The sequence below is a fragment of the Buteo buteo genome, chromosome Z (genome assembly GCF_964188355.1).
Source record: "Buteo buteo chromosome Z, bButBut1.hap1.1, whole genome shotgun sequence".
Classification (NCBI taxonomy): Eukaryota; Metazoa; Chordata; class Aves; order Accipitriformes; family Accipitridae; genus Buteo; species Buteo buteo.
This window is the reverse complement of record NC_134204.1, coordinates 25,505,238-25,518,807: the sequence shown is the minus strand read 5'-3', so window position 1 is coordinate 25,518,807 and position 13,570 is coordinate 25,505,238. Positions and strand designations below refer to the sequence as shown.

General features: G+C 43.0%; 2 protein-coding genes across 2 annotated transcripts in view; one reads left to right on the top strand and one right to left on the bottom strand.

Annotated features, from left to right (window-relative positions):
• THBS4 (thrombospondin 4) overlaps nt 1-3,169 on the top strand; it is a 40,293-nt gene extending 37,124 nt beyond the window's left edge. The window contains exons 21-22 of the mRNA XM_075019659.1: nt 789-928; nt 2,919-3,169. Of these exons, the coding sequence (XP_074875760.1) occupies nt 789-928; nt 2,919-2,980 (202 nt within the window). The 3' untranslated portion in view covers nt 2,981-3,169. The remainder of the gene's footprint in view (nt 1-788; nt 929-2,918) is intronic.
• Nucleotides 3,170-6,637: 3,468 nt separating this feature from the next.
• SERINC5 (serine incorporator 5) overlaps nt 6,638-13,570 on the bottom strand; it is a 53,506-nt gene continuing 46,573 nt past the window's right edge. The window contains exon 12 of the mRNA XM_075021734.1: nt 6,638-13,326. Within this exon, the coding sequence (XP_074877835.1) occupies nt 13,179-13,326 (148 nt within the window). The 3' untranslated portion in view covers nt 6,638-13,178. The remainder of the gene's footprint in view (nt 13,327-13,570) is intronic.

Here is a 13,570-nt window from a genome sequence, read left to right as displayed (position 1 = left end):
TTTCCCTTCACCACTCGCTATTTTCTTGCATGTCAGACCAGCAGTGTCCTCATCCAAAACAGGGCCCTCCAGGCTTGTCACCCTCTTAAGTCGTTTACCCAGTACCCCTGAGGCTGAGCACCTGGTGTAGACAGTGCTGCAACAGCTCAGTTGGCTCCAGCATGGTCCCGCTCAAGCCCTCCGTACAGGGCACACACTGCGGAGCTGGCGGGGTGCAGCTGTTCCCAGAGCTATTTGGGAATTTGCCGATGGGTTTTCTAACAAGAAGATGCCAGATCATCAAAACTGTTCCTGGAATTAATCATATTCACATTTTTAAAGAAATCTCACAGTCAAGTTTAAGATTCCAAATGGTTTGTTTGAAACTTTGCCTATTTTAAAAAAAATGGAAAAAGTTTAGCTTCAAACTGTGTGAGGCAATACCATCTGGCCTTCCTCAACCGATCTAATCTGGTTCTCCCTTTCTCCTGTAACTATTGACTGTGGAACTTTTCAAGAGTTAAAGCTCTCAGCCTGACTAACTACAGGAGAAAAATATTCCAAGTCTTTTGTTGGCTGTGTAAAAAACCAACAACCACCAAACGCTCTCCCTGCCCAGCTCTTGCCAGCATGCAGCATTGCTCCAGTCCCCAGCCTACCGAGGAGCTATCTTAACTGCTTTTTCTCGCCTGGGCTAGATGGGAGGATAGCGCGTCGAAGGCTTGGGTCACCATGAATAATGAAAATACTTCTATGAATGTTGCAGCCTTGGAAAAGACCTAACAGAGCTTCTGTTTGCTTTCATTAAGGGCAAGATTTTATGAAGGCTCTGACCTAGTGGCAGACTCCGGTGTAACTATAGACACCACGATGCGTGGAGGACGGCTTGGAGTTTTCTGCTTCTCTCAGGAAAACATTATTTGGTCCAACCTGAAATATCGCTGCAATGGTAATGCTGCTCTTATGTCATTTTAGCTAACAACTAGCAAATGACCATGAAGAACTGGTAGTGTGGCTGTTGGATTAAGCCATTTTGCATCCTTTCCTTTGCTTTCCATTTACAAGTTATTCACAGCTGTGAAACGCCTCCCCCGACACCAGCAGCACACTGCAGCCCAGCCAGACGGAACTAACACCTCACAACCACTCCTCCCAGAGCAGTCACTCTGCTGCAGAGATTGTGCCAACTAAGTAGTATAGCTGTCATCAGAGAATTAGAAGCGTTATTTAAAACCAACCAACCATGAGAGCTGTACATGCGCAATATACTGAGGCCATCATGTATGTAGGATGCCTGAAGCTCTGAATACAAGGTGAAATAAACCCGGAGAGCCAGTGGGATCAGTCACCAGCTGTCAGTGTCACTCGTGCACTTGCTGGTTGCTCCTGTCTGTGGCAGGACAAGATCATCAGATGCCCTTCCTCCATTGGAGGAATCCTTCTCAGACTCTATGGGAGTGTGCTGGCTTGCTCCTCAGGGTAGGAGCCTCGCAGCTTAGCCCTGATCTCCCACTATATGGAATAACTCAAACCTTGATTACTCACACAGAAGCTGGTCATGTCAGGGTATTTCTGCCCTGGCAGCAGTTCAGCTAGCTTGAAGTGGAATTGGAGGGGCTGCCCCCCTCCTCTCAGCATCAACCTTGACCCAACCAAGGCAGCCTCAGGAAATAGGTTACCAGCCAAGCTGGAATAGTTTCCTTGTGTGCTTTCTGTGGATCCAAGAAGCCCAGCCCAGGTCTGCAGCAGATACCACTGCACAGCCAGACCCTGGCTCTGTAGCTTGTTCTAGCGATGGACTCTGGCTCTTGGACTCTCAGTACACCTAGGCTGGTGCTTGGAGGTCATGGTTAAACAGAGGAACTTCTAGGCAGTGCTGCTTACAATTAAAAATTACTTGGTAAGAGTCTCAAACAGTATGTTGCTTCCCAGAAAACATGTTTCAAAGCTGCCACTGAAGTCACAGATACTTTCCTGGCAGTGACCAAGGCAGTGGCTTTGCTGCAGGTGCTGCAGCAAGTCAATGAAACCCACTCGAAGAAGTCTCGGAGTCCCCAGATATTCCTGCTTTCATTTCAGACAAATTCCTACATTTGCAGAAAAAGCTTAAAAAGAATTTTCAACCCTCAAAAAAAAAGAAGTGATCAGCAAAAAGCAAAGGACTTGCCTCTTTTTTTTTCTACATTGTGTGTATTTATATAGTTACATCCTTTTTTGAGTTTGGAGTTACCTATCCTGCATCAGGGTGGAAATAACCAGAGTAAAGGTGAAGTCATGCAGTTGAGCATCATTGCTATGGCTCCATCTTTGGCTACAACTTTAGCTTTGCCTGCAGGTTAGCTCTGTGGCACTCAAAATGTTCTGGGATCTGGCAAAGGCACACTGCAAACTCAATGCTTCAAACAGAACTGTAGTTACTTTTATGACATTGACCCATCTCCAGCTCCCTTCACCAACTTTGGAGTTTTTCTACCAGTTGCTATTGGTCCTTGGAATAATGTTTCTGTCCCTTCTTGTGGCGTGGGGAACTGTCACAGGGAAGCTGAATTAGGATACATGAAAAATAGAGATGCTGACACTACGAACATGTCTGGGGTGCAGAGCAAGACATCCACTTTTTCTGCCTTTCTGGTCAGTACCTATTAATAAAAAATGTAAGAGTGGAAGCCACAAAGTTTTCAGGTGGAAATGTAAGTTGAAGACTGATAGTACTCCATTATGGGCTGGCACTGTAGCACTCACTGTCTTGTTAGCCGCTCTGTGCTTCTCAGTGGTGTACAGCTAAAACTGAAAACATTCCCTGTTCATTCTTAATGTGTAAACAAAAGAGAAGGCATATTACCTAAAAAAAAAAAAAAAAAAAGTAAGTGGGTAACATTAATTTCAGTGCTCCTTGATTTTGTCAGAGACTAAACTTTTGCATGTTTTCCTGTTTTCAGACACCATCCCAGAGGACTTTCAAGAATTTCAAGCTCAGCAATTTGGCGTTGGTGATATTTAAGAAGGAAAAGCAAACTAACATTGCTATTGCAAACAATAAAACAATGTATTTTAAATCCTTATATGACTGTTGTTTTAAGAGTGCACACCGCAGCTTGTTCTCATTGATGTGACTGTCACAACTTTTTTTTTGTATAAAAGTGAAAATAAAAAGGAGACAAAATAGAGTGGGGCTTCACTTGTTTTCAGATTTGCCCTAAAATTTAGGGAACAGCATGTAATAGAGTGACACTGGCTTAAACCATTCTCAGGAGAAGTTTGAATCTATTGCCATTTCAGATTCTATATTAAACAGGTTGGGGATGAAAGCACGGTTCTGCCTATCATCTGCAATGTGTCAAAACCAACAGGTTGCATCTCAGCATGAAGTGGTTGGGAACTGTCTGGCCAAGCCAAGGGCTTCTTAGTACCTTTCTAGTCCTGCTAGGAAAAAGTTTTATATCTCCTTCAGGGCAGTTTAACTCCTTTGGACTTTGGCAGACCTCCTCTAAGAACTCTGTTAGACCTCCCTACCCTCCTACTGCCAGAAAACTATGAGTAACAATACCACATCCTGTAAAAGCATAAATGCTGACTGCAGGGCATTGTAGTCACATCTTATGACTTGCATGTGACTACAACAAAAAAGACATATGAAGATAAATGCAGAATCACCTATGGAGAGAAAATAATCCTAATTTTCACATACACAAAGCCAGGCTTTCATCTGCTGTTCCCACTCAGAGCCAAGCTAGCTATCTCAGCAGGTACTACAGTCTTACAAAAATGTCACCAAGCTAAAAACTCAAACCACTGCATTAAGTGTTAGTAACCATTAGGAAAGGACTGGAGAACAAAAAGCCAAAAAAACTGTATCACAATGTACCCTATAATTTAAAGTATAGAAAGGTGTTGGATACTGTGTGCATTTCTAGTGCAGTATTTTCAAAATGGAGCTAGGAAAGGAAGGGAGGACAAGCTCCACAGACAGGTGAAGGGAAGGATATTGCAGCCTATAGGAGAATAAAAAGGACAATGGCAAACAGTACTTCAGCCTGGGGGGAGGAGGAGGAGGAGGGAGGAAATACACAGCAGGCGAATACAGTGAGGGTTTTAAAAATCAGAAGTAGCTCTGAGAAAATGGATGGACAGCCATGGCTTTTTCCCAGCACAAGAATACAGGGGAAATGCTGAGTTAAAGTATCAGTTGAGAGTAAAAAAAAAAAAAAAAAAAAGAAAAAGTTTCCTGTTCTCAGTACAATAAAAATACCCTTAAGGTTTATGGTGCTATCGAAGGCTTGGGGTATGGGAAGAGTTTTCACCGCAGGCTTGTCCACCACTGCCAAGGCTTCTGGGAGCAGCACGGCCCTGGGACCTGTCCTATGATTCCAGAGTCCCACGGCAAAGAGCACGACACAGGAGTATTCCTCTGGCACGGTGCTTCATCATGAAAGATCCTCCAGTTCCAGTTCTCCTTTCCCCTTGGCTTCACTAAACATAACTTCACCCACCAGATTTTCAACAGAGGACTGAAAGGCTACTTCAGAGCAACACAGAGGTCATTATCAAACTATGCTTAAAAGGTGTGAAAAATACCCATCATCTTCTAGCTGAACACAGGCTGAAACTGCAGTATCATTCATGAACAAGAACACAGACCAAAAAGCAAATTTACATTGTCCTTATCATGCACTTGCATTTCACTGGACGGAGCCCCTTCTCCAGCCAGAAATCCTCTCTGAATGGTTTGGGTGCAATCCAGGCAGAAGGCAGTTGCTTGTACTATGCCCCCCCGCCAGGGCACACCACGGCCGGGGCCGGCAGTACATACATTTTGCCCAAGCGGTCTCCTCACAGTGGATGAGACAGGCCTGGCCCACCCTGACCTGCCTGCGGCACATGCTGGTCAAAGCATTGCAGCACACATCAGGTCCATCCCAAAACATGACCGCAGCTGGTCCCCGAACCCTGCCAGCCCTGAACCTCCGCCCAGCCCTCCTGCCCGCGGCCAGAGGCTCTCCTCCCGCCACAGCGGCTGGGAGGGAGCACCCTGGCTGCTTGCCACACCAGTTTGCCACCTTCGAGCTTGCCCATTTCCACGCTCTCTATGCCACCGCAGGCTGTAAGATGAAATTCTGGCTCTGGCTCTAGCGCTGTCAAAGGTAATTGCATAAAGCTATGAGCTTCTGGCCTTCCCTGACAGAAAACATACTGGCTGGCTCAACTGGTAGCCACAGAAACCAGTCACAGCTCAGCCAGCAAGAACTTTTGTTTCAGAAGGTGCTGTTGGGAGCTTACAACGGGCTGCCAGAGCTCACTATGTCTGTAGTGTTGACACACCAACTGCTGGGTAGCCTGCAAGTTCAGGAACAGCAAGTCCAGCTGTTGCAAAGATTTGCCCAAAGGTCATAGTCTGGGCTTGGGAAACCTCCCGCCCCTTGCATTCCCATCAGAGACTGTGCAGTCGCCCTGTGTAGGCCTTTGAACAAGCTCCTCTTGCACCACCACTTCTTTCTGGACTGTTGTGCAACGCAGGCATAGCTCCATGTGTGGCTTCTGGCAAGCAAAGATGCTGCAGTCACACATCTTTAAAATCAAACATGTAGCTCGCTCTTGCCCCCACCGCCTGCACAGCAGGGCTTGCACTCAGCTGGAGCAGCAGCTGCAACTACTTTGGAGTTCAGAGTCCTGGGGCTCCTGTACCAGGGTCTAATGTCTCACCAAAGGTTAACCCTTTCCTGTGTGCTATCAAGGCCACAACAAACACACTTCAAACGCTTCTGTTCCCTAAAGACCATCTCCTGGTTTGAAATGCCAGAAGAGAACATCCTGCCAGGATGCTGCAGGGTGGGGTGAAGGCAGGGGTCAGCAGACAGGGGGGAGGCTGCTGAGCAAAGGCGGTCGGCTCTCGCAGACCATTGGCACCACTTGAGAACCATTCTCTGCCTTGGACGTTGGCAAAAACGCGTACCCTCCCAGCAGCGTGCATCAGAACTCTCTCATGCACCAGAGCTGCACGGAGAATGGCAGCCGCCATTCGACCCTTTGAAACTTGGTCACCAGTTTCTCGTAACCACAAGGAACCTGTGTCCTGGTGTGGGTCCGGTCAGCTCCGCGGCACAGGTGCAGCCTGTGCCACCAGGTGGGCTGCAGCAGGACTCCACAACAGCCCGAACGTGGACAGTGAGAAGCAAGAGAACAGGACCCATGGAGATGCAGAACCTTCCCTGGTGCAGATCTAGGTGTCAAATTCAGCAGCTGCCCACCCCACCATCTGGGCAAGTGAGAAAAAAAAGATCAGAGATCCTTGTTTCAAACAACTGCATGGGCTTCAGTGCTATACTTGGCCTGGAAAATATTTTGTTTGCACCATCAGAGGATCTGACACATCTCAGAGAGCTGGACTGTACACAGCAGAAGCCATGGACAAATCTCTGCAATCTGCCATCTTCTGAGATCACACTCTGGAGGAATACAAAAATAACATAGACAGCGAATCCATGTAATACTCCATAGGCCAACATTTTTTTTGTTAAACAACATCTAAATGTAGTGAACCAAAAAGATCAACCAATTTACTTTTACTGGCTCTGTAACTGCTTAGCTCATATATTCGTATATTTTTACAGTATCTCTAGAATGAGTTGACTTTTCAACTTTTATATATCACAACAATTAATTTCAAATGTAAGAAAAACTTTATTGGTCCATTAAACATTGAATCTATAACAATACAATCACTCAGTATACAAAAGGAAGTGTCCATAAAAACCATTAACGTGCTTTAAAAAGGCAAAGCTGTTGACTATTTTAAAATTGAGATCTTAACAATTCTGAAATCTTTACCAATCCTTAAAAGTCAAAGTGTTACAGTTACTACAGATCACAACACTCGCAAAAATGTTAAATAAACTAGCAAACCTCCACTTCACTGGGCTACAGCATAATAAAATAGAACCACACATACACACCAAAAGTTCCCTTGAGATATTCAGAACCTTGAAAAAGACTAATTAAAAACCCCTCACCATTAAGAAAAAGTGTTTACATTTTGACTACTTTGCATCCAGTTTTCAAACATTGTATATATGAGACTGAACACCACTCACTGGTGGTAAACAAAAAGTAGACAGTGAACCCATATGTTCCTAGTAAATATTTTCTCAGCTTGTATATGACAAGTTGAACAATTTTCTCTGAGAGTTAGTTCTCCTCACTTTAAGTTTGCATGGATGTCCAATGACACCTAAGCACCTGGACATGTATCAGTAAGAGGAAAAATAAAGCTACGTTATGAGTAATGAGACACTATTTCCCCACAGCTTTCCAAAATTCTTCTTGGCTTCTCACTGAGGCTTCTTTGGCAAAAGTGCAGTGTTTTACCCCGCAGCTCTGGTGAGCAAAAGCCCTGGAAGCTTTAAGCTGCTGGAGCGGTTTCAAAGCTGACAACTGTGGTTCTGAAGAAGTCTGTGCAAATGGCTGTATGCTATGGCACTGGAAGCTGTCAGAGACTGGCAAATGAGGGGAAGCCAGCATGGCTTATATCTGAAATAAATTCCAACGTTTTAAAAATCACATTATTGAACAGGTGTGGAATAAGTTGAAACCAGGTTTGAGAAAAACAAACAAACAAAAAAACCCTGGATTTAATGCCTGCTTGAAACCTACAGAGTTTCTTTCGGCATTAGAAAGCAGACGTCATGCCAGTCTCCCAAAGTTTCTACTTCAAACCCTGCACAGTGTGCCTGTATTCCCATCCTGGGGCACTTGGGCATTCTGCCATCAGGATGTTGAAAATGCAGAGACATACCAGTTCCCAAGCTATGCAGCCTGTTACAAGCACAAAAAGCCAAAGCTTTCTAAAGCGCTTGACCCCTGGCATTCCTCTTGTACGGTCACGTGAAACACTCAGTTCAAGCTACTGTTCACAAAATTGAAAACACGAAGTAAAATGTCATGGCACTGATTATGTGTTTTCCTCCCACGAGAACTTGTAGGCCACTTCAGAAAACAAAGAAGCAGTTTTCACAGAGGAAAACTGATCCATATAATAAACTGTGATCCTTGACTTTGCTTCAACACTGCAGGTTGTCCTGCTATAAAAAGGAAAGGATCAACAACAGCTGGCAAAGAAGTCTTTGCTAGTTTCTAGCACCAAAGCCATCCCACTTGACAAGAAGCAGAATGGGAGTGAAGAAGGTTTACAATGCCTTCAAAAAAACAAATCCAAGGAGAAACAGGCAAATAAAATGAGGAGATACAGCCCGCAAGCAAAAGACATTGCTTCTAAAGCCCAGAAGGAAAGATGAGAGCAAAATTTTAGCTGCAGATAATCTTGTTCATCTAGCCACACAGGTACAGTCTCGTGGTATTTTGCTTCATCAACTTGTTTAGGAGAAAAGCCTAACAGTTTATAGCATAAAATCTTTATAGCATGTTTTAAAAGCAGTCAGTGGATTATTTTGCTACCAATGTGTTCAGAGATGCCCAGGATACTGTGGGCTGCTAGCCAAAGTTCAAGCAGCACTGTCTTGAGTTTCCAAATTTTCCTGATCCATTGGTCAAAACCAGAGAACTGTTAAAATATAGATTTTTCACAAGTGCAATGGTTGCTTCATTAATAGCAGTGTTCTAGCCCAGAAATGGCTGCACCAGTGGCTGATAAAGCAGTTATATGTGCATAGCTTATAATCAAAAAGCGCTTCTAGATTTGTAAAAAGGTGCTAAAACACAAAATAAATAAATAAATAGACACGCAGTGTTCACGATTCTGTGAGGGGATAAGCCCTCTCTCTGGACTACGCATACATCAGCAACACTGAATTACCCGTTTCAAACGAAAGTGGCCCAACCCAGCCAGGATTTACGAAATTAGCTGGGCAAGTACGAGCTTTTTGACCCTCATGGAAATGCTTGAAATACAAAGCTAAGAGTATCACAAACATGTAATAACTCTGATGTGTAGTCACAGTGGAGTTCCTTACTTAGCATCCAGCTGCAAGGGCTGCCTGCGCACTTTGAGGAACTAGGTGGTAAAAAGCAAAGAAGCATATCCATCTGCTTGCCACACGTTCTTGGTAAGGTTTTATGGTCTCATTTGTTAGTCCAGCTATTTGGATTCAGAGACTTGCTCTCTGAGTCTGTCTCACTGATTTTAGTCCAAACAAGAACTAGTCACGATTGCAGCTCTTGGTTGTGTCCAGGAGAAAAACTAAAATTGTTCCAGTCTCAGATGACAGTGCAGCAGTGAGGTTCCAAATAACCTTTCTTATGATAGCAAATTTGAAAAAGTAGGAGAACACCAATAAAATTGTTTCACCTTCCCAGCAGAACTAACTTCTTCCAACACGGTCTGTTCCTCCAAGAGTCCATTAAATGATAATATTAGATCAAATTCAAGTTTAACTAGAGGAAACTTAGTACAGGACATGTTCTCCAGCCTTCCTGTCTTTGTAACAACAGCTTCCTCACTTCACACAACCCAAAAATATTAGGAGCCAGAAATGCTGCACCGCTCACTTATGCCTGGGAACAAATTCAATGAACAATCGTGGCACAAGGCAGGACAGACACTGCACAGCTAACTGCCTCAAGCAGAGCAGTTACCTGCACTTTCGGGTATGGGGAGAGAAAGTTAACTGTTTACGGTTTGAATTTAAATGTAAGCAACAACTACTCATTTATTTACAAAATCATCAGGCTATTTGTAAGTTTTCCCAGTTCATCTTCCACTGCACAGGAATATCTGAATCAGTCTCATCCCCAGGTTTGTCAAGCACAGATTATTTGGTCTTCCACATGCACTGTGGGTCTGGGTGTGTCTTGTACACACTGCTGTAACGTACAAGGCAGCATCACCCAGTCACGGGCTCAGTTCAGGTTTTCCAGTTCCAGTGCCACCAGAATTATTAACTATCACAGCAGTAGGTATGAAGGCACTTCATAAAAAGGTTTCAAAAAACCCATTTGCATGAACTACTTGGAATCTATGAACTGGGCATTTCAATCCTTGACCCTAGCCAAGGATTTTGATAAGTAGTTGCACATGGAAGTTCACAGTACAGATTTTACAGTGAATGCTAAGGCTGTAACATTTGCCTGGCCAGCAGGAAGCCATGCCTCACCGAGGAACTAGAAACTTTGTACACCCAGGTGCTACCAGTTACTGATTCCTTTGAAAGGCCTGGAGATCCATAGCTAGATCTGGAGCCACAGCATGGACACACAGGTCCTCAAAAGTTATTTTTGGGGTCTTTTCCCATACATTTGCTCAGAAGCAGACAAAGCTGTGTATTCAAGCACTGCCCCATCCCCACCCTATGTATACCCGCAGATCTAGATGCTTAAGGTCAATAGTTGGTGGAAGGGAAGGATGAAGGAGCAACTAAGTGAGGCAAGTGCTGTGTAAGAAGAATGGGCTCACTGTGGACTTTCCTCTTACAAGCCTGTTTCCTCTGTGCAAAATCTATTTCCTTTAATACAAACTATAAAAAAAATAAGCACAAGGAGGTGCAGGAAGTTCTCATGCAGGCTGATACTGCCTACATAAAATAAGTGTTTTCGTAAACAAAGAAGAACATCCATTGGCCAAGATATGTATTAAGATCATCCACATTTGTCACTGGGATGCCTGCTACCAGAACCAGAGAACAGTTACCATTCTCTGCCCTATAACTTGACATAATGCATGCTGCCTTCTGTAGAGCTCCTTGCCCAGATTGTTCTGTTATAAAAAACATAGCTAATTTAAAAAAAAAAAAAAGCTTGGTTTCTCATAGAACAACACATACAGCACCAGAAGGCAACTCCTGCGAGCCTCTATACTTTAGGGAACAGCATTTGCCAAGGGAGGAGCTAGAGCCTGGACTATCTCAGCTGCAGCTCACAGCTCTAGCACTGGATCAAGACTGTTTGTCAGAATAGCTGCTATGAGTTAGGTGGGACAACTGTTAGTCATCACTGCACAGCCCATAAGCTCTTATCTTAGAGATGGGACAGATAAAGGCATCTAGATTGTGAATGCATTAAAAAAGGCCTTTTTCAACTGCAGAAGGATCTGCGTGGCTGGACTCCAAACGCAGGCAGAGACATACTGATGGGCCCCCATGCCAGCAGAGCTCTTGGTGAGGTCAGAACCTCCCAGCAGAAGCAAACGAAAAAAACATGCCCCCCTCTCCAGAGCTATTTGTTGGTTTTCTAACTCAATGTCAAAGCTAAGCTTCAACTGCTTTTTTTCCCCCGAGGCGCAAACAAGAAGAAGAGCAGCAAGAGAGTCACCTCTGGACAGACTCCTCCTTCCCTCAGATCTCATGACAGATGTACTTTGAGGCTTCGAATCACTGGGATAGGTGGTGTAACTATACAGGACTGCAGTCCTGTATATTTCCTAAGAGTGCAGGGGGTTGGGAAGATCACATCCCTAGCAAACTCCAAGCAGGACAGAAGCCCTAGGATACCATAGCAACAAGACAGCTAAAGTGGTAATGAAAACAAGAGCAGAACTGAGATCTGTTACATTAGGATTACTCACCAGGTGTGCATTAGCCATCAATATTGCAGTAGAACAAATAAGGCATGCAAATATTTTGGCCATCTCATTGGCCATTATCTTGTGCTTTTCTTTGTTTTGCAGAAAGAATGGGTGAAGATTTAAGGCTCAATCATATTTCAAAAAGAGCACTGCTAAATCAGTTGATTTTGTTTATATCCTCCATACTTCACATTATATGTGTATATATAGAGAGAGAGAGAAGACAAAACCTCTGGGACTAGCGTATGTCATTAATTCATCCCACTGGAATGTAGATAGCTATAGTGGGTTCAACCTTATTTAGCATTTACGGCATCTGAGCTGTTGTTCTACCACCAAATCATCTGCTTAAAGCCAATAAAAATTACATGGTAGGATTTAACATTGTCAAGTTAGTCATTTGTACTAAGGCAGCTGCTGTTACATTTGTTCTGGTTTTGTTTTTCTGACTGCTTACCCCACTGCTTGGAATAGGAGTTCTCCAAAAGAAGTTTAGTCTCCATTAATGGATTGATTGGCTAAGTCCCATCCCAACAGCAAAACTAACATCAACAGACGAGTATAAAAATATAGCAGTTAGAAAGAATACTTTCCAACCAACACACAGGCAGAAAAGGAAGATGACACACTATAGTCATTTTCTGACCATCAATGCATTTAAAATATTATAAAATTAGTCATGGAAACAGAACTGAAGATCCTGGGAGATCTTTAGACACAAGCTGAAACAGCAGGGTAGAAAAGTATATGAGCACTCCACTTTTAAATTTAACAGCAACTGGCAGTGCTCCTGTAATTAGCATTTTCTCAACAGCAAACATTCTGAATAAAGAATGTACCGTATCTTGAATCCCTGTGCAGTACACACAACTTGCAGTTTAAGCGAGCTGGCAAAGCAAAGGTAGACAAAATTCAGAGTTTAAGAATTTTTGTGTAGAAATCCCCTTCTGTTAACAATCAGACCAGATCTGAATTGCATAAAATATTCAGGTGCCTTTTAAAGTTATAACAGAATAAATACTCTATTATCATTGGTACATTCCTTTCTTAATCTAGGTATACAATAACTTAATATATTTAATATTTAGATAAACAATTTTTAGTAGATGCTTTGGCAGTTGAATTCTTACATATTCTCTATTTCTACAGAAGTAATTAGTTATGTTTTCGGAAGAAAATATCTGTATACTACTTACAAGAATTACATGCTGTACAAAACAGCAGTCCAAATCATCACTGCAAACTGTAAAAGAAACAGCTAATAAAAGAGTATAAAAAGGAATGCATATTTGCTAGAAGATACCCAACATTCACAGGAAGGAAGAAGATATATCTGCATTATGATTTTTTCTTTTCTTGCCAATGAAGTCAGAGAAAGATTGTCAGTTATTTGAAAAGCATTTCACTTATTCCAGTTTATGCAACTACTGTGTTTCCTACACTCCACACATCAGCATTACCAACTTTTGGGACAGATTTGTTCCCTTGGGCAATGCTTGTTCATAACAATTAAAAAAGGGTAAAAAAGTCTTCAATCATTTGTTTAGTCTGACTAAAAAGTTACTAACAGGTACATTAGGATAAGTGGGCAATAGGTGTTTCCTCCTTGCAAAATGACTGTTGTACTTTATTTGTAACAAAAAAAAAAAAAAAAAAAAAAGATAAAAACATGGAAGGATCTTCTGAGTGTTCACACTGAGAACCCTCTGGTTGGGCAACAGAGTGGAGCAATGAGAGTCCATAAATACAGACAGACACAAACCCAACAGGAGACCATCTTAATCCAGAAGATGGACCAGGTTCCGGTGAAGAATTTTTCAATCTGAGCACTTTCATAACTGTTAAGGAAAAAAAAAAAAAAAAAGGCAATAAACTCACTATTCATATCTCTGACTGCAGTATCCTCTGTTTTTCCAAGTGGGCCACAGACTTCAACTAGGTTAACCCAGACATGAAGCAGGGGACAGCAGCCCTTTGTAGAGCAAGATCTTGCTCAAGAATCACCCGGGAAGGACTTGTAACATCTCTTCCAGCTTCTTACTTAAGGAGAGAAGACACACTAATGGCAGAAGTTCCCATTCA